Source organism: Simochromis diagramma, unplaced genomic scaffold (genome assembly GCF_900408965.1).
Source record: "Simochromis diagramma unplaced genomic scaffold, fSimDia1.1 OVJJ01000590.1, whole genome shotgun sequence".
NCBI lineage: Eukaryota > Metazoa > Chordata > Actinopteri > Cichliformes > Cichlidae > Simochromis > Simochromis diagramma.
The window spans coordinates 2,111,988-2,131,829 of NW_024387057.1; the positions used below are offsets into that span (position 1 = coordinate 2,111,988).

General features: G+C 42.9%; 2 protein-coding genes and 1 pseudogene across 3 annotated transcripts in view; 2 read left to right on the forward strand and 1 right to left on the reverse strand.

Annotated features, from left to right (window-relative positions):
- Window positions 1-10,023, forward strand: part of LOC120741980 (Fc receptor-like protein 5) — a 127,176-nt gene extending 117,153 nt beyond the window's left edge. For both annotated transcript variants that reach the window (XM_040045118.1, XM_040045119.1), the window contains 4 exons: window positions 6,964-7,236; window positions 7,368-7,635; window positions 8,684-8,956; window positions 9,989-10,023. In XM_040045118.1, coding sequence (XP_039901052.1) covers window positions 6,964-7,236; window positions 7,368-7,582 — 488 coding nt within the window. In that variant the 3' untranslated portion in view covers window positions 7,583-7,635; window positions 8,684-8,956; window positions 9,989-10,023. The remainder of the gene's footprint in view (window positions 1-6,963; window positions 7,237-7,367; window positions 7,636-8,683; window positions 8,957-9,988) is intronic.
- Window positions 3,770-5,761, reverse strand: LOC120741983. The gene is made up of 2 exons (XM_040045128.1): window positions 5,642-5,761; window positions 3,770-5,544 (listed from the first exon to the last, which is right to left on the reverse strand). Exon 2 carries the CDS (start codon window positions 4,902-4,904, stop codon window positions 3,852-3,854), a length of 1,053 nt encoding a protein of 350 aa, XP_039901062.1. The 5' UTR covers window positions 4,905-5,544; window positions 5,642-5,761; the 3' UTR covers window positions 3,770-3,851.
- A 66-nt stretch (window positions 10,024-10,089) lies between the features above and the next one.
- Window positions 10,090-14,474, forward strand: LOC120741985 (annotated as a pseudogene).
- The last annotated feature ends 5,368 nt before the right edge of the window (window positions 14,475-19,842 follow it).

The following is a 19,842-nucleotide window of genomic DNA, read 5'->3' on the forward strand; positions in this document are numbered from 1 at the left end:
ATGTGTGCTGCCCTGGACTTCGACAACCCTATAAACCACAGGGCTCCAGGCGTCTTGAATTTTGTTCCTGCCTTGGGGCCAGTGTCGCAGATAAACTAACTGACCTACTTCAACAGGGGGGCAATAGACTCGGGTTTTGTCCAGCTCAAGCCTTTCCGCTGCTTTCTGCTCCGTGTACTGCCTTGCTCTGTTATGTGCTTCATTTAAGCGCTGCTGATGCACAACCAGCCAGTCATGTCTCTTATCAAGCACCTGCTCCTGCCCCAGTAAAGCATCTACAGGAAGGTGGGGGTGCACTCCAAACATGAGGTAATACGGCGAGTGCCCTGTGGTGGCATGGGGAGTCACATTGTACGCATAGACCAATTCTGGCAAATACTCAGGCCAACGGCGTTTCTTGTCAGGTGGGAGGGTACGCAATAGGTCATGAAGTGTCCTATTGAAACGTTCACATTGTGCATTACCTTGGGGATGATGTGGTGTAGTACGGCTTTTTTTAACCCCATATAACTTGCACAGTTCCTGAATCACATCACTTTCAAAATTTCTGCCCTGATCAGAATGTAACCTCTCTGGTACGCCATACCTCATGAACCACTCTCTAAGCAAAATCTTAGCAGTTGTATCAGCTTTCCTGTCGCGTGTGGGGAAAGCTTGTGTGAACTTGGTGAAAACATCTGTAACCACCAACACATTTTCCCGTCCATCTGAGGCTGGCTCCAACATGCTAAAATCTACTGCAACCACTTCAAGAGGTCTAGTGGCCAAAAAAGGCTTGACAGGGGCATGAATCTTGGGCTGTGGCAACTTAGTAAGCACACATCTGTAGCATTTCTTAATCCACTGGTCCACTTCTTCATACATACCAACCCAAAAACATCTCTGTCTTAACAGATTCTGGGTCCGCTCCACCCCCTGATGCCCCATCTGATCATGCACACTCCCCAGTACAGCTTCCTTTAAACAAGCTGGCAAAAGGAGCTGCTGACACCTCCCCAAATGTCCATCCTCAATGATCCGATACAACAATCCCTCCAACTCCATGATACGTGACCACTGCCGGAGCAGAGAAATCACAGACTTAGCCAAACCTTTCCTCTGCTGGTGTGTGGGTTTCTTCTTTTTGTCCCAAAACTGCCTAAAGGACTTGATAGTAGGGTCAGAGCACTGAAACTGTCGCAACTCTTCCTTAGAATACCCTGGCAGAGTGGGTGTATTCCCTTGGGAATCAGTAAAATGGGTGTCTTGCTCAACTGCTGTGACCCGGGCCTGCCTCACCTGACAACATTTTACACCTGCACTTACTAAGTCCAGGCCTAGCGTTGTCCCTCTGCTGACAAGGTTACAGATGGATATGCATCCATCAAACTCCTCCTCATCTCCTGCAGGCTGGGGCTCCCCTGCTAATGGCTGTCTAGAGAGGGTATCGGCTGCTGTGTTACACCGACCAGGACGATACTGCACCTCAAAGTCAAATGGCGCTAACTGGGCAACCCAGCGCTGTTCAATGGCTCCCAGCTTTGCTGAGTTCAGGTGGCAGAGGGGGTTGTTATCTGTCACAACTGTGAATTTGGAGCCTAAGAGATACCCCCTAAACTTCTCAGACACAGCCCATTTAAGGGCGAGGAGCTCTAATTTCATGCTGCTATAGTTTCTGTCATTTCTCTCTGCATTTCTCAACCTTCGGCTGGCGTATGCTATAACGCGTTTCCTGCCACCCTGCACCTGATAAAGAACTGCTCCCAGTCCTAAACTGCTGGCATCCGTCTCAACAACAAATGGCAGTGAGAAATCAGCATAAGCAAGTAGAGGGGCACTCGTGAGCTTCTCTTTCAGCTGTTCAAATGACTCCTGACAAGATGGCGTCCACACACTTTCCAGCAAGTTTTTATATTTAGCTGGACTGTCCTCCTTGCCCCATGCATTAATCAGATCATGCAAAGGACCTGCCAGCTGCGAAAATCCATGGAGAAATCTCCTGTAATAACTGCAAAAACCCAGGAAGGATCTCAGCTCTTTAACTGTGGTGGGTACTGGCCACTGCCTCACTGCAGCTATCTTGTCTGGGTCCGTACCTATCCCTTCAGCTGAGATCTGGTGACCCAAAAAGCGTACACTAGATTGGAGAAAATGACATTTCTCCACCTTAACCTTCAGCCCAGTTTCCCTGAGTCTCTGCAACACTGTCTGAAGACGTGTCAAATGGTCTTCAAAAGTTGATGAGTAGACTAATATGTCATCTAGGTACACGAGCATGATCTGAAGGATTAAGTCACTCATAGTGGCCTGCATGAGTCTTTGGAAAGTGGCTGGACCGTTACACACACCAAAGGGCAATCTGGTATATTCAAACAACCCAAATGGGGTTGTAAAAGCAGTCTTGTGCCTGTCCCTTTCGTGAACTGCCACTTGATGATAGCCACTTGCCAGGTCGATAGTCGAGAAAAACCTTGCACCATGTAATGCATCAAAGGATTCATCTATACGGGGCAAAGGAAAGGCATCACGTCTGGTCTTGGCATTTAGCCGCCTGTAATCGACACATAACCTCAAGCTGTTGTCTGTCTTCCTCACCAGCACAATGGGCGATGCATAGGCACTAGTGCTTTCTTTGATCACACCCTTTTTCAGAAGCTGGGTTATGTGTTCTCGCACCTCTTTGTACTGTGTTGGAGGTATCCGTCGGTAGGCCTGAGTGACTGGGACATCATCGACTAGGTGTATCTCATGACTGATCTTCTCTGTATAACCTAGATCTTCATCCTTGAAAGCAAAAACATCTGCATACTGAGCCAAAAGTGCAGCTAATTTGGTCTGTTCCTCTTGGGAGCCACTAATGCTCAGCTGCTCTATCAGCAATTTCAGTTCACCATCAGATTCTTTAGCCCCTTCCTTATTCAGTGACACTTCCTCGTGGTCAGCAGAGATACGATTAAACTGCACCTCAGCTGCATTTTCAACACACTCCACTACAGTAAGCATACCAAGTCTGGTCCGGGGAGCCAACCACACATCTTCCTGAGAGAAGTTCACAACTTGAACTGGAAACACGTGCCTGTCAGTTTCAACAAGAGTAGGAACAACAACCAAACCACTGGGAACGAGCGTGTTGGTTGGCTCAAGTAACATTAAGGTCTGGTCATCTGAAACTTTCCCAAGCCCTCTAGCAAATACTGTGGCCACGGATGATGCTGGCACGTGCACAGTATTTTACCAGCTAACCGGGCGATGGATGACCTCTCTAATACTTCGCAGGCTTGCACCCTCTGAAAAGCTTCTCCCCAAGCAGCATTTAACTCTCCTCCGAGAGTTGAATCAAAACTAGCAATGGCTAGCTCCTTTACATCTCTTTATTATGTTCATTCCAACAAGAACAGGGGGGGATCCCTCTAGTCTGCTGGCACCTTTTCCCACCTGCTGTTCCACATCATTTTCCTGCACCTTAACTTTAGCTGACATTAGCTCTTGGTCCTGTGACCCTCCTGGTTCTGGGCGGGGTCCTGACTACCAAAAACCCACACTCCTGCACTGTTAACCCCATGACCTGCACATCAGCTCAATGTAACCTATATAAGGAATTGGCAATGAGTTAGCTGCAGTCAATTTAAGCCATTTAGCTGTAGGGGGTACATCATCATCTTCACCCATTAGGTGTTGTCGGAAAAATGCCTCTGAGATGGTTGCTAACCTGGCTCCCCTGTATCCAAAGGGTTCTAGCCTTAATCCCTCCCACCTCAATTTCCAACTTCAGGACATTTACCAAACTGCTCTGTCAAAAAATCTCTCACGAGTTAGGGTCTTTGAGCCAGTAGTCTCCCCTCGAATTGCCCGGCTCTTGGCAACCGAGGTGGCTAGTTTCCCTGACCAGGTGCAGGAACAGAAACTGGAGAAGCTCCTTGTTTAAGGGTTTTGCACTCCCTAGCAATGTGTCCAACTCCCTTACACTTGAAACAGATGGGCTTCCCATCATCAGTGAACTGGAACTTTGATCTGGGAATCCCACGTTTAGGGGCCCTTTCTCCGGATGTAACACTCTCCCTAACCACACTGAGTAACTCCCCAATAGCCTTGCCCTGCTCAGAAACCACCTTAAGGATTTCATCTAGAGTTGCAGATGACCTATCTGGAGCTTCACGGGTACTCTGATCCCTTGCAACCGCACTGTCACTTAATATGGGCCTGCTCTTGGCAACTCTGGTGCCACTAGGTTTTTCTTCCATCGACCAAGCAATTGCTTCCTGACGTACATCAAAAAGCGTAGACTCTGGCTTTTCCCTCACCATCTTGCGAAGCTCCCTTCGCAGAGTGGAGTCTCTTACTCCCTCCACAAACTGGTCTCTAACTGCCATCTTTGTGTCTCGTACTGCATCAGGCCTTTGTTTAAGGGCTAAGCGGAGGATCTGGGACAGAGCGTGTGAGTACTCAAAGAAATCTTCACCTTCTAGCTGGAAACGGCTAAAAAAGGTTTGCAGTAACTGTGCTACACTGCGCCTCTCACCATAAGCTTCTCTGAGAAAACAAAAAATTTCTTCGGGTTCAATCTGCTCTCCCCCAGTACATAGCTTGATCTCTTCAAGTGCAGAACCCCTGAGGAGGGAAAAAATGAAGTCAACCTGATCATCATTACCCAAGCCTCTAGTTCTGATACCCCTCTGTACTTCATCAATAAACTCCTCTACAGAACGTCCATCTACGGTTGCATCCCCACTAAAGGGTTGAATAGGTCGCTCTCGCGGCAGATATACATATGACCTACTTGCCCCGTCACTCAAAGCAGTTATCCTGGCCATAGCCTGGTCATGTTTGTTACTCAGTTCTGACAATTTTGCCTGAAGCTCAGTGACAGGGTCCCTTGCGGTGGCCCCCGCCAAACCCTGGTCATCGTCACTGTTTGTGTCTGACATAATGAAATGACTGTGTCCAGATTAGTCTTTGGTCAGGATGCAGAAATTGCCTTAGCAGTCTATTCAGCTAGGTGCCACTGATGTCCTCTTCTCCTCTGGAAAGAATCCTTCCCTCGATCGAAATCGCCCTCTTCTGGAAAGACTGGCCACTGCTCCTCTGCACACCTCTGGTATGGCCTCAATCGTCCGGTCCTTTCCAATCCCTCGCGTCGCAGGTGACCACCACTACAGTTATTTCTTGCACCGTAAAATAACCTACTTAAACGGAAACCCATAAAAAACTAAATCGCTGAGCTGCCACTTTTGCAGATACCCCACTCCTGGTACCAAATTGTGTAGCCTGGCTAAATTAACCAGCCCAGAACACAGATTATCTTTGGGGTTCTTTTAATCTGAATGATAAAGTAAGTGCTCAGAAGAAAATAACAAAGTTGTAAAAATAAAGAAATAAAATTGTTACAGACAGCTCCTATCCAGTAACAGCTTTGTGCTCTGGTAACCCACTGCTACTGCAGGTTATTTCCCCAACTTTATCAGCATCTGGAACTCAAGGACATCTAGCGTCATTTCGTGTCTGATATAAACCCAAACATAAATAAAACAAAACTTAGCAGTGCAAAAATAACTGTAGTGGCTTCTCCTGCATAGATACAGAGCCAAGATTAAACAGTTAACACGGTACATTTCCCTCTTACCCACAGAGATAGTATAATACAAGTGTGAACTCAAATACATACAGTGCATTAATCCAGCAGCAAACGGAATATGGATCCCTCTGAGACGAACGGCGAAGTTGGTGGCAGCTACTCCTGGTGCCTTAACTGTTGCACACTTTGCGTTCAAAACAGATCACGCAGCGAAAAAGGCATTGCACCCCACATAACACCAATGCAAGCTAGCACCTTGTGCATGTCTCCGTAGATCCCCATGATCCCTTCCGCTCTCAGAGGTACCCCAAAAGAAAAACAGTGCCATCCAGTGGCATGTCCCATAATATCGAACTTCCACCCGGCTACATAACAAAAGGAAAGACACCCAGCTGAACTAAAATGATCCATGTAGCAAACAGAAACTGTTGTGAGCCGCCAGCCTTATATCAACTTTGGGCTTTTGGAGCCTTGACCTGACTTATAAAAAATAATTGGAAAAAAAGCACTATGCTGCTAAAAGATGAAAAATAGATATTTGCAAAATTCTGCCTAAATATGTATTTTACCAGGTCAATGTGTGCGGTGGGCGTGGTCTGCAGTGCCGCTTAGGGGAGGCGGACCCACCTGAGCGGCACTCGCAATCACGCCTCGCCGTCTTAACGTCTGTGCTCTCTATGCTGTTTTTGGTGTGTGTCGGGCTGTGAGCTGAAAAGCTACAGCCGGCTGTATGTGTACAGCAACCGTGTGTGAAAAGTGGTCAGTAAAGAGAAGCTGTAAAGCGTGTTCATGAAACATCGTCGGGTCTGCCGTGGTATGTTTACAATGGGACTTCTGCTCCTGAACCTCTGCGCACAGCGTCTGCAAATCAGGGCTGTACGAAGTCATTTTCATCTTCACGCAGGACTGTAGCTGTCATCTGTGAGGCGTGAGCGGTGTTTGTTTTTAAACATAGTTCATGGAGGAGAATAGCTGCTGACATAATGTGGATCTGAAGATCCATAATTGGCCTACCTGGGGTTGAAGTCTCGATAAATGCATGTTGTTTCGGCGGGTAATGACGCTTATTTTGAGCGATGAAAAATAATAGAAATAGAAGTTTTTTGTATATTTCAAGATCACAATAATCTTCCAATTTAGAACTACAAGTTAAAAAAGAGCTAACATAAATAAATTACACTTCAGCTAAATACTTCTAATTATTTTCCCAAACCACGCGGAGCCGCACTATAAGGACTAAAGAGGCGCATGTTGCCGACCCCTGGTCTAATGTGTCACATGCAGGCAAATATCTTTGTTTGGTGCTAGAAGCTAAATGACTGAATGAATGTGTAAAGTGTGATCATTTCTATAACAAAGTTCTTCCTGAAGCAAGTGACAATCTGATAAACTTTTCCCTGTAAACACAACAGCAAGTAAACCCAGAGCCACACTGACAGCACAAAGTTCAGTCATACCAGCAGGGGGCAGTGTGACACTGAGCTGCTCTGTGGAGGGCTCTGCTGGCTGGAAGTTTGACTGGTTCAGACGTGATTCAGTCTCTTCTAAAGCTCAGCTCATGAGAGGAAATGAAGCAAACAGAGTTATTAGTGTCTCACAAGGAGGTCTGTACCACTGCAGAGGAGGGAGAGGAGATCCAGTTTTCTCCACAGAGGACAGTGCTGCAGTTACAATTCAGAAACAAGGTGAGGGTGAAATTTTGTTGTGAAATAACAAAATTAATGATTAAATGAAAGTAACACATTATAAATATGATTTTGTTTTATTCCTTGTTGATTTTTTTTTCAGTTTAATATTGTGTTTATTTGTTTGTTAGGGAAAGTTTGGGCTGCTGTGAAACTGCAGCACAGCTGGTCTCAGATATTCACTGGTGAGACAATCACTCTCAGATGTGAGATTCAGGGAGGTGAAGGAAAGGTGTGGAAATATGAATGGACAGCACCCAACACAAACAGCCCTCCAACATCCAGTGAATACAGGATCAGCAGAGTTTTCAGTGTCCCACAGTGGAGACTACAGATGTCGGGGTAGCAGTGACTATCTCTTAACAGGATGGAGTGATGCCTTCACACTGACAGTTTCATGTGAGTTGGACCATGATTCATGCTGACATTTCATGTTTTCATGTTTACATGTGTCTTAACAGGAAAACTCCAACAATGATCCAGCTGTCTGCAGGCAGCTCAGGACAACAGTTTCTCTCACTGTGCAAACAGAAAGGAGAGACACCATGGAGGCTCTTAAAATATCAGCAATGTAAAGAGGAACGTACAGAGATGAGAGTTTGATAAGAGGATGATAAATCAGTGAAATCTTTAGTTTGTTAAAACAGTCTAATGTGTCACATGCAGGTATGGATGGGAATTGATAAGAATTTATTGATTCTCATTGGCTCCACTTTGAGAGTCGCCACCATCTCTAAGCAGAATATCAAAAACATTCATGCAGATTAATTAGAGGCTGTGAGGTCAAATGTTTCTGCATGTTGGAGGTATTTCCCCTCTTTGTTGGATCAGTGTTGGGATCATTTCTCAAAAAAAAGTAAAGCAAAAAAAGTTCTTACACAAAAACCAGCACAAAGAGACTTTAAATCGGTCGTCATGGTGATTCTACTGTAGAGCATGAACAGGTAGAAACGGAGCTGCAGCCTGACTGCTCATCAGTTTCTTACCTGTGAAATTCATCACTCTGGGTTATTGGCTAGCTTAGTGTTAGCGTACTGTCTGTGCAGGTACTTTGAAGAGCTGACGTTGTGTTAACAGTTGACCACGTTATGACAGTTGTTCTGTCCTGCAGACAGTCTCCACTTTACCATCGTTCCCATCCTTTGTGCAGGAACAATAAAAGTAATTTCTGAACCACCATTTTCCTCCTTTGATACAAACTGGAATCAGCTGATCGTAGCGAGAGTGCAAGAACCAATAAACAGGATTAATAAGCAAGTGGACTAACAATTCCCAGGACTGGGACTACTGTGATCCAGTTCTCTACTCCCATGACTACATGAAGGATTACCAATTTCTGTTTATGTTTTTAGATTAATTACTCAGCGAATGTTTAAAGTTTGATCAGTACTGTGACAAGAGTATTCTTGGTAATGATTTAATGTTTTATTTTTTGTTTCTTCAACAGCAAGTAAACCCAGAGCCACACTGACAGCACAAAGTTCAGTCATACCAGCAGGGGGCAGCGTGACACTGAGCTGCTCTGTGGAGGGCTCTGCTGGCTGGAAGTTTGACTGGTTCAGACGTGATTCAGTCTCTTCTAAAGCTCAGCTCATGAGAGGAAATGAAGCAAACAGAGTTATTAGTGTCTCACAAGGAGGTCTGTACCACTGCAGAGGAGGGAGAGGAGATCCAGTTTACTACACAGAGGACAGCAGTGACGTCACAGTTACAGAAACTCGTGAGTTTAATTATTTTATTTCTACCAGACAAGAGATCATATAGCTGTGAGTTTATTAACCCTTAGATGAGTTTTCTGTTCATTAAGAATACTTGGAAATGTGGGAAAATAGAAACATTTATTTAGTTTTGTTCTTGATTTAAGTCCAAAATTGTGAGATTAAGGACTCACCCTCACAGAGAATGTGTTCTCCAAAAAACATCAACAAAACGATTCAGACCTTTAAAAAATGTGTTTTAGCTACAAAAGTTCAAATTCCAAAGAAAAATGAGACCTTGCAGTGAAAAGTTTCAGAATTTGTTTTAATAACAAACAACAAAACAAATGTTTCTGTGTTACAGTGTTGATGTAAATACCAGCTGTACCTGCAGGTGTAAACATGAGACTGTGCTGTAACTATGTAAACACTGTATATGAGAGTTGTGTTGGATCTGATTGTTCAGTGTTCAGCATGGTGATGGCTGAGGGATCAAAGCTGTTCCTTAGTTTGTTAGTTTTTGTCTTTATGGCTCTGAAATGTCTGCCTGAAGGTAGACGTTCAAACAGTGCATGACCTGGGTGAGATGGATCCTGAAGGATTTTCTTCGTGTTCCTGAGACTGCGGGAGCTGTGCAGGTCTTCAAGTGAGGGCAAAGGATGGCCGACTATCCTCTGGGTGACCTGTATAACCCTGTGGAGCTATTTCCTCTGTGCTACTGTGCAGCTGTGCTATACAGTTCTTCATGTAGCACAGTATGCTATCAAAAACCAGCTACAGGTCAGGGTGTTTGAAAATATCCCAGTACGTCCTGATGAAGCAGTCCTGCCTGTGGCCTGGTTTTGACTGTCTTTGTGCTGATTGTAGCAATTTTGCCAAGTGGGATTTGTGCCAGAATCAAAACAGTTATCAGTGGTCAGACTGGCCCGAGGTGTGGTTTAACCCTGTAGCCTGTTGGAGGTTGATTTGTTTTTCACTCACGTTACTCTCATGTTTTAAACATCAGAATTTTTATGTTTCTATTTGTGTCTAACTGGGTAGTTTTCTGTGAACAGTTCCCAGTAAGCCCACTGTGACCCTGCAGCCATCCTGGACTCAGATATACAGCGGTGAGACAGTCACTGTCAGATGTGAGATTCAGGGAGGTGAAGGAGCTCAGTGGACGTATGAATGGAGAGCAGCCAAGTTAAACACACCTCCAACATCCAATGAATACAGAATCATCAGAGCTACTGAGTCTGACAGTGGAGGATACAGCTGCCGGGGCAGGAGGGACTATTTCTTCTCAGAGTGGAGTGATATCATCACACTGACTGTATCATGTAAGATCTTTCATCCAGAGTATCTAAATAAGGAAAAAGCACTTCTTCTTTCTTACAGCTTTATAACTGTCTTTCATGTTGGTCAGTAAAATGTTTAGTTTTTATTCCAACAACAAAAACATGAACAGCAGCTTTTATTCCCGTTTTTAACTTAGAAATGCAGCAAATTAAATATGAAAGATTAGTGTTGTGTTTGTGTGATAGTTGTACAGTTTTTGCAGCTTCACCATTAAAGTTATGTGATATTTATTATTTCCATATTTCCACCAAGTTATTTCAACTGGTTTGATTCAGTCATTGACTTTGTTCTTTTTCTAAACTGAACTGCAGATAAACCAAAGGCCAAACTGAGAGCTGATAACACAGCTGTTCCAGTAGGGGGCAGTGTGACCCTGACCTGCTCTGTGAGCCCATCATCATCTGGATGGAAATACTACTGGTACAGAGATGAGAAATCCTCTGAAGCCCTGACCACACAAGATGCAGTTTTCCACTCAAATGGACAAATCAGTGTCTCACAGGAAGGACTCTACAGGTGCAGAGGAGGAAGAGGAAACCCAGTTTACTACACAGAGGACAGCCAGTCAGTCAGGATTGGGAAAACTGGTGAGTTCAAAGTTAATGAACCCCAAATCACTACCTGATGAAAAGTATCTGATGGAAATTGACCCCTTTGTCATTCATTTGTTCATTTCCTGAATACAGTCTCAAAAGGCCTGTTGTGAGTCTGTATCCAAACTGGTCTGAGATATACAGAGGAGAGACGATCACTGTCAGATGTGAGATCCATGGAGGAGACACTGAGTGGGATTATGAGTGGGAAACAAACAGCATGATAAAAGCTCCAAATCAAATGATACAGGATTAGATCTGCTTCATCATCCAACAGTGGAAAAATCGCTGTAAGGGCAGAATGAAAAGTTCACAGCATGAAACAACAGAGTGGAGTGATTCCGTCACACTGACAGTTCTGACAGTAAGTAGAGTCATAGTTCATTTAACCTGGAAATAGAACACAGTTGTAAAAAATGTGTTTTATTAGTACATGTTGAGCTATTTGACATGTTTAGATAGTCTCACTCTTAAAGTTCATCATAAATATTTGTGAGTCAACATTTTAGTGACATTGAATTCAGAGTTAAGAGACGAAACATTGAGAGAAAATCTTCGTTGAACAGATGAACCCCGTCCTGTCCTCACTGTGTCTCCATCATGGCTGAGTCCTGGAGCCTCAGTAACTCTGAACTGTGAGGTTGAACATCCGTCTGCAGGATGGAGCTTCTACTGGTATAAAGCTGTTCCTGATCTATCAGAGAAATCCTCCAGTTATGAGCTGCTACCTGATGGCAGTGGGACTGCACAGGACTCCTACATCATTCATGGACAGACACACACAGCAGGATATGTGTGCAGAGCTGGAAGAGGAGACCCAGAGTATCACACTGATCACAGTCAACCAAAGTTTGTCTGGTCTGCAGGTCAGTTTGATTCTGTCTAATAAGTTGTGCCATCACTGTAGATTCAGCTCATTATTTTTTTTCTAATACTAATTTGACATTTTTTGTTCCTAACATCTGTGAGCTTTATCTCTTCACTGCATGTTGTTTCCAGATGTTCATTCAGCAGCGTCTCTCACAGTGAGTCCTGACAGAGTGCAACACTTCACCTCTGACTCTGTCTCACTGACCTGTGAGGGAAACTTCACTGAGTGGAGAGTGAGGAAGTTCTCTGAGGACGGCCGACTGTACTCTGACTGTAGGAGAATGACTGGATCCACATGTGACATCAACACATCAAAGTCAGATACTGCAGTGTACTGGTGTGAGTCTGGATCAGGAGAGTTCAGCAGTGCAGTCAACATCACTGTACAGAGTATGTTATTATACATTTACTTCCTGGATTTTCATGATTTAGGTGTCACGTGAACATTTGTCCCAGTAATTATGTGGTAAAAACACACAGGTTTGAATACACAAGATCAGATCTTCATGATGAACATTTGTACAATCTGTTCTTATTATTGTTTGTCAGCTTTTCTAAAAGTGTGCACCAGCTGATGTGACTGAAACAATTGTGTGTGATTGTGTCACAGATGATGGTAATGTTCCTATCCTGGTGAGTCCTGTTCATCCTGTGACTGAGGGAGCTTCTGTTAGTCTGAGCTGCAGTTTGAGAACACAAAATACTTTCCAATGTGTTTTTCTATCACAATGACAAACTTCTTCAAAATGATCCCCGAGGGGAGCTGAAGATCTCTGCAGTGTCAAAGTCTGATGAAGGTTTCTACAAGTGTCAGTACTCAGGAAGAGAGTCAGCACAGAGCTGGATGTCAGTTAAAGGTGGCAGGATCAAAACATTTGATGGATTTTATAAATGAGTTTTGTTTTAAGGCTTGAAGTCACCTCTCTTTATATTCTGACAACTTTCCTAAAATTATTTTATGAATTATAAAGTATAATTAGACTTTATTGTTTGTTGTCACGTAACTGTGTCAGGAACTGACAGCTCTTCATCTCCTGTGTGGTTGATTGTTGGACTGGTTTGTGGAGTCTCTCTCATTATTATTCTCCTGCTCTTGTTGTATCGCTGCACAACAACCAACAGTGAGACCTTTTCCTTTACTTAACACAAACTCTTTATCCTTCAAAGACACAAATGCATCATGAGGTTCATTTAAAAGCAAAAGTCTTATTTTACATTTTTAATAAAGGTGCTGTTAATGAGCAGACCTTCAATCAACACCATCAGCAGCAAGTGTACTCCTCTCTTCTTGCTGGTTAGTTTTTCATCCAGTTATAATATTATGATGCTGTTTGCAACAAGACTGTACTTATTAAATCTGCTGCAGCTTTTAATATAAATGTTATTTTCAATAATATTTGTTTTTAAAATAGCATCACAGACATGAGGTGACTGATTTTCTCTGACCTGCAGGTGATCGTTGTGGCTATGAGATAATCAGAAGATCTGAAAACTCTGAAAATGGTAAAGTATAAACTTTCATTAATATTGAGCTTGTGGACGCTGGATGATTATATATCACCGTGTTTAAAATTGAAGTCCATGCGTCCAACTATTTTCTTACACTTGGGCGCCAGGTTGTGGGGGCAGCATCCTAAACAGAGAGGCCACATCCTCCAGCTTGGGGAACACCAAGGCTTCCCACACCAGCCGAGAGATATAATCTCTTCAGCATTTCCTTGTTTTGCCCCAGGGTCTCCTCACAGTGGGACATGCCTGAAAAACATCACACATGAGGCATCCTTGTCAGATGCCTGAACCACCTCAAATGTGGTTCTACTCTGAGCCCCTCCCACATGGCCAAACACCTAACCCTATCTCTAAAGGAGAAGCAAGCCAAACTTTGAAGTAAGCTTATTTCCACTGCTTATATCCACGATCTTGTTCTTTGGGGTCACTAACCCAGAGCTTGTGACCATAAGTGAGGGTAGAGATGTAAACTGAGAGCTTCACTTTTACAGTCAGTTCTCTCTTCATCTTGACGTACCGGTACAGTGGACGTAGCACCAATCTACTCCCCTCTCCTCCTGCGAGTGGTGGGCCTATAGGAGGGTGGACCCATGTCCTTTTTTTGGGGTATGCCCAGCCGGGCCCCATGGACCAATGCCTGGCCACCAGGTGCTTGCTCTTAGGCACCCTCCCCGGCCTTGCTTCATGGCCGGATCCCATTAACCCTTTCAAGGGCAGAGTGAACTGTTCCTTTCATTCAGGTTTTTTTTTTTTTTATTATTCTTTGTCTGGTCCTGGGTGAGGGACTGGATAAAATTTGCCATGGGAGACCCTACCAGGAGCCCCCCCCCCCCCCCCCCCCCCAAACAACAACACAGCCCCTGGGATCCATGGGACACACAAACCCCTCCAAGAATAATGTTGAGATTCACAGAAGGGAACATTAACATCAGTAAGATTATTATTTCATTGCTGCCAATGTCACATCTGTGATTCAGCTCAAGGTCATTAACAAGACAAGTGAGTGCACAAAACGCGAGATTTAAAATGCAAAATATACATTGGTGATTATTCTCACTTACGATAAATGCATTTAAGCAGAGAACAGAGGGAGTTTGTTTTGAAATGCTTTCATTTGATCACCTCAACAGGGCAACGTGGTGACACAGAGGAGAGCTCTGACTACAATAATGTCAATCTGTCAGGGTGCTGGGTCGTTGACCAAAGATTCTGAGGCCATTTTGCTTTTGTGAGTCTCTCTGTGAAAGTGTGAAGATGGTCTAAGTTTAAGTTTATACAGTTTAAGCAGGAGTTTAGTTCTTTCTATGTTTCTGAGTTTCTTGTATTTCCAGTTTATGGTTTGTTGTCTGTGAGGTTCCACTTGTGTGTTTGTCTCATCCCTGTGTCGCTTGTGAGAGTCTGTTGTGTCATCCATGTTTATGCTCACTCGCCCTCCGTGTGTCTTAGTTGTGTCAGTGTGTTTTGTCATCTTTTGTCTCTCTGTTTGTTTATCCCCGTTTCTGCATCAAGCTCATGTGTTCATGTACTTCCTGTTTTATTGTTTCATTGACAGTATTTCATCCCGTGTTCAGTGTGTTTGGTTTGACTTCCCTGTCTCATTACATTCAATTCCTCAGAGCTATTTTCCCAATGTGTTTCCACTGATCACCCTCTTGTGTATTATTGTGTCTGTCTGGGGCGATCGTGTGGCTCAAGAGTTGGGAGTTCGCCTTGTAATTGGAAGGTTGCCGGTTCGAGCCCCGGCTTGGATAGTCTCGGTCGTTGTGTCCTTGGGCAAGACACTTCACCCGTTGCCTACTGGTGGTGGTCAGAGGGCCCGGTGGCGCCAATGTTCGGCAGCCTCGCCTCTGTCAGTGTGCCCCAGAGTGGCTGTGGCTACAATGTAGCTTGCCATCACCTGTGTGTGAATGGGTGGATGACTGGATATGTAAAGCGGTTTGGGGTCCTTAAGGACTAGAAAAGCGCTTTATAAATACAGGCCATTTATAAATACAGGTTATTTTTGGTTAACCTGATTTGGTTCATGTTTGTTTCCAGCCATGAAAACGTTTTTTTTGTTAAAATTTTGATTTTTTTTCTTCTCGTTGTCTGCATTTGGGTCCTTACAAAGAGCCACAGAGTCTGCAGCTACAGATTGTGACAAAATCCAAATTCAGCCACAGCTCTAAAACCTTAAAAGCAGCTCTTTAGCTGTTTTTCTCTTTAAAGTCTCTTAAATACTTGAAGTCACTTTGAGTGACAAGGAGAAGGTTTTGAATTCAAAGCAATGATCCTGATAGCCTGAGTTTATATTTCCTCACTTCGCTCAGTGTGTTTCACTTGTTTCTCTCCCATTAGATAGTAATTGTAATGGACTTTAATGTCCTGCAGATCTGTTTTTCTTTTTAATTGTTTCTTGTATTTCTAATTATTTAAATGTCTTTTTGTGAAGCACTTTGCAACTTTGTTAATAAAAGCGTGATATAAATAAACTGTGTTGTTGTGTGTCAGACTGAGAGTACATGTTACAGCTGTTCAGGGTTGTGCATGAATCCACTGAAAGAGAGCTTTTATTTAAAGGCACTCATTGTCATTTAAAACAGCTTCAAACCCTCCAAATGAACGAAAGCTATCAAGCATAAATAATGGGAAGTAACAACTGCTGTGACGTTATGCTCAGCAGCCTTTTTACTGTAAAGCAGTTTTTCCAGTTTTCTCTGGGAGGTCTGGCCCGTACTTTCATGTACTACCAATTTATTTTGACAGTGTCAGTCTCATGTTCACCAAAGCCATGAAAACTCTGTGTATGACATATAAATCTTGATTTTCTATTTTTATTTTATGTACATTATTACACTGTAGATTCTTTATTATCTGTTTAATAAAGTGAGCTGGTAAAAATCAAATCGCTTTTAAACCTTAAAATATAGTTTCTAACTTTGTCTCCTGCTTCATGACTTTTTTATGCACTGAAATTAAAGGAGCTCCTGATTTCTGACTGAGCCACATAGAGAAGAGGAAACACAGCCTGTGGTTTGAGCCACAAGTCTTCCTTTTAGCAGATTTATGATTGATTCATGTTCTCATCAAACTTCACACAGCAGAGAGGAAACAAGGAGTTCAGACAAAGAGCACAGCGGGAATTTCATGAGCAGCTGTTTTCCTGATTGTTGATTTATGATCTGGTCATTTAGTGCTTCTGTGTTCACTTTACTGCTACATGTGTTACTTGAACATTTTATGTTATTTATTATCAAAGAACCATCAAATTTATTGTTTAATTTAAGTTCTCATATTTTACTTTTTAGAGGCAAATTCATTTTCATATTAATGATATCATTTTCTGTGTGTGCTCCATATGTGCTGTACTGTTCTTGAATCACAGGTGGAGGTGATTCTGTGTGGAGTTTGCATCTGTGTGGGTTTCCTCCATGAACTCTAGCTTCCTAACAGCTGTTCTTATCATTATTTATGATATGTTCATTTAGTTATTCTGTTTCCACTTCATTACTACCTGACATCTTGCTAACCGAACATTTGAAGTCATCTATTCTCCACATCAGAGAGACATCAGTGTTCAAGGTCGGTCCTGTGACGGGCTTTAAGTGTCAGTGTGGATATAAAGTTGTAGCTCCTTGTCCCATATTTCCCATGTCAAACTCTGAACACAGCTTCCAAGTCCAATCACTGGACTGTGCTTACAGCTGGTGGCCAATAGAGGGAGACATTAATCCATTTATAATTTATTGTAAGGAGTGAGAAGATGTTGATATGACTGAAGGACAGAGAGAACAGAGGAATGATATTGACTTTGGACCCTATCATGAAAATAATCAGGCCCTGGATGGATGTCATAGTGATCAAAGCATTTACATTAACAAACTTTAAAAATACAGTTTCATTAATAAAGTTTTATTGGACTCAAATAAATAGTAATCATGTGCAGATGTATCCAAATATTGATAATTTTGATACCAACATTTGTATCGATGTTGATCAATATGAGTGTAATGAGCTGGATACTTCAGTTTCTGTTCTCCTGTATGCACCGCTGCGGTTTCATCAAAGAGGCAACCTGGCTGTCTGTGTAAATGCTGCTGCTTTCAGGTGTCACAGAGCAGCCACAGTTTGCTTCTCCTCTCTTGTGTTTTATTTTTTACTGTCACCTGACTCAACAGTGCCAGGCAAACAAGTAAGCAAACGTGCTCAGCTAACCAGGACCGTCCAGCAACCCAGTAAGTAAAGAATATCCATGTAGATAACTGTGGTAATAGTGATAATTCAGTTATATTACTGTAATTATAGTGGAAATGGCTCATTCTTACTTTAGCCAACTCCTACAGTCTCAATTATGCTAAAACCTTAATATAATACATTTATCTAACTGAAACATTTAAATGAAAACAATTACGGGAATTGAAACAAATATACCAAACATAGTATGGCTCAGATTTGATTCAATATAATTACCCTGTTGTGCTAAATGTGAAAAGGATACTGTATGATTACTGTAGTTAAAATACTATTAGATGTGCTAGATTTTTTTTTTTTTTCTGTCACAGGTTTGAACTAATTAATAATCCAAAGAAAAAAAGAAAACACTTAAAGGTCATGAAAATTCAGTCAGAATTAGCAATCTGATGATGGAGCTTAATTATTAAAAAGTATTGGTACTGGTATCAGTCTTGTATTTTACTTGAAATCAGATTAATATCAAATCTTGCATTATTACACACGTCTAGAAATAGTGAAATATTAAATTTATTTACCTTAAAATTTCAGCACCATGGACAGCGCACAAGGTTCTCACTGCTGTGCTCTCTAACATGTGACTGTTTGTCGTGGTGGACCTGCACAAATTTAGCTGCATGCACATACAGATCTCTCTTTTACATTTAGGTTAATAATTTCTGTTAAAAAGAAAAATGAAATAATTTACTGTTGTACTGTTTCTAGGGTCCCTGTCCCTGGTTATAGTGTATTCTCTGAATGTATTCTTTGCAGCATTTCACTGCAAAAGTGTATGTATATTGAATTAAGAAATCTCAAGAGAATCTGTCACTCTCTCTACCCACAAAACCAGATCTGAATATATTTTTCTTTGTGTAACTTCAGACAGTCAGATCCTTGTCATTCTCCACCTTTCTCATACAAAAACACCTCTCAATATAAACACTGGGTTGTGTTTAGAGCTGGTATTCAACAGAGGGCGCAATTCAGTTATTTTTTATTGCAATGCATTAGTCTGCTTGGCTGAGTGTTAAATATTTCCCAGAGTTGTGATGATAAAGGAAAAAGACTTTGACTTCAGAGTCTATTATTTACATCACAACATGTTGCAGAAGAAAAATAAATCTCTGTGTGTTGTAAATGTGGGTGTAACTGTGTCCAAAGAACCAAGATCAGCATCTGAAGAGGCATATGCCTGCTGAATGGCCTCCACAACCCTGTGGAACAATTGTGACTTAGACAGGGGTCTGCCCAGAATTCCACAGTGGAAGCTCACAAAAAGCTGGTCTGTCTTCCTGAACGACCAGATTTGCAAGACATGCTGTGACAAAGCACAGAGATGGCACAGGGCAACCAGGCCTGCAACCTTGTCCAGGTCCCCAGTGGGAGATGTTCATAACTGTTGGGCCGGAGGATCACCACTTTCCAGTCCAGCAACCAGCAGCAGCATTGCCTGTGTACCGACAGAGCTCATTAATCCACCTGGCAGATTTTATGGCCAGCAAAAAAAAGTGTTTTTCAGGGACAGACATTGCAGTTCAGCAACCTCCAGCATCTCAAAAGCACAGCACTGAAGAACCAGATCCAGGACTCATGGGAGGAAATGGGGGACCAGTCCTTCTATTTGTAAGTCACTGGGTGTCAGTCTGAAACTGTTTGCTAGCGCTGTCCTTAGACAGTAAACGTGACGAAACTATTCAGGAAAAAACACACGTACATATTGTTTATCATGACTCTGGCCTATAAACACAATTTAAAAACTGGTTATATCACCCTGTTGCTTTGTCATCTTGAAGTGGTCGTGTGATTGGCTTACCACGACTACTTTATTCTTCCTCAGTCGAACAGCAGCACTCATGCGATTGTTTTGCCCCCTTAGCTCCAGGTGTTGTGCCGAAAAGTGTCGTCTTCCAGAAAGTGATTGCCGTCCGCAGGAGCACGCGCAGTTACTTAAAGCCGTAGCACCCAGATGACTTACGTAGACAGCTACTTCTGTGCAACTGATATAGGATGTGGTAAGCTGAACACAGCTTCAACCGTCTGTTGACAAAAAGTAACGCAACCGCACCGCATGCCTGTTGCGTAACGGTTTGTAACGGTAACTATGTTGTAACGATTGAAATAGCAATTAGTTAGATTACTCATTAATCTGAAAAAAAGTAACCTTGTTCGTAAACACCGTTATCTCCCATCACTGCAGGTAGGTGGGGCGGCAATTCACTGAGCCCCTGGCACACTTGCTACTCGTCAGACGCTTTCATCAGAAGTGTTCTTAAGGAGCTGCACGACGGTTGTCTCGTGTCGGAGTATTGTCCTTTTCAGGGTGTCTGTGTAACTGCTCACCCACCTACCGGAGCTTGTGGAGATCATCTTCTCCGAGTCTATAC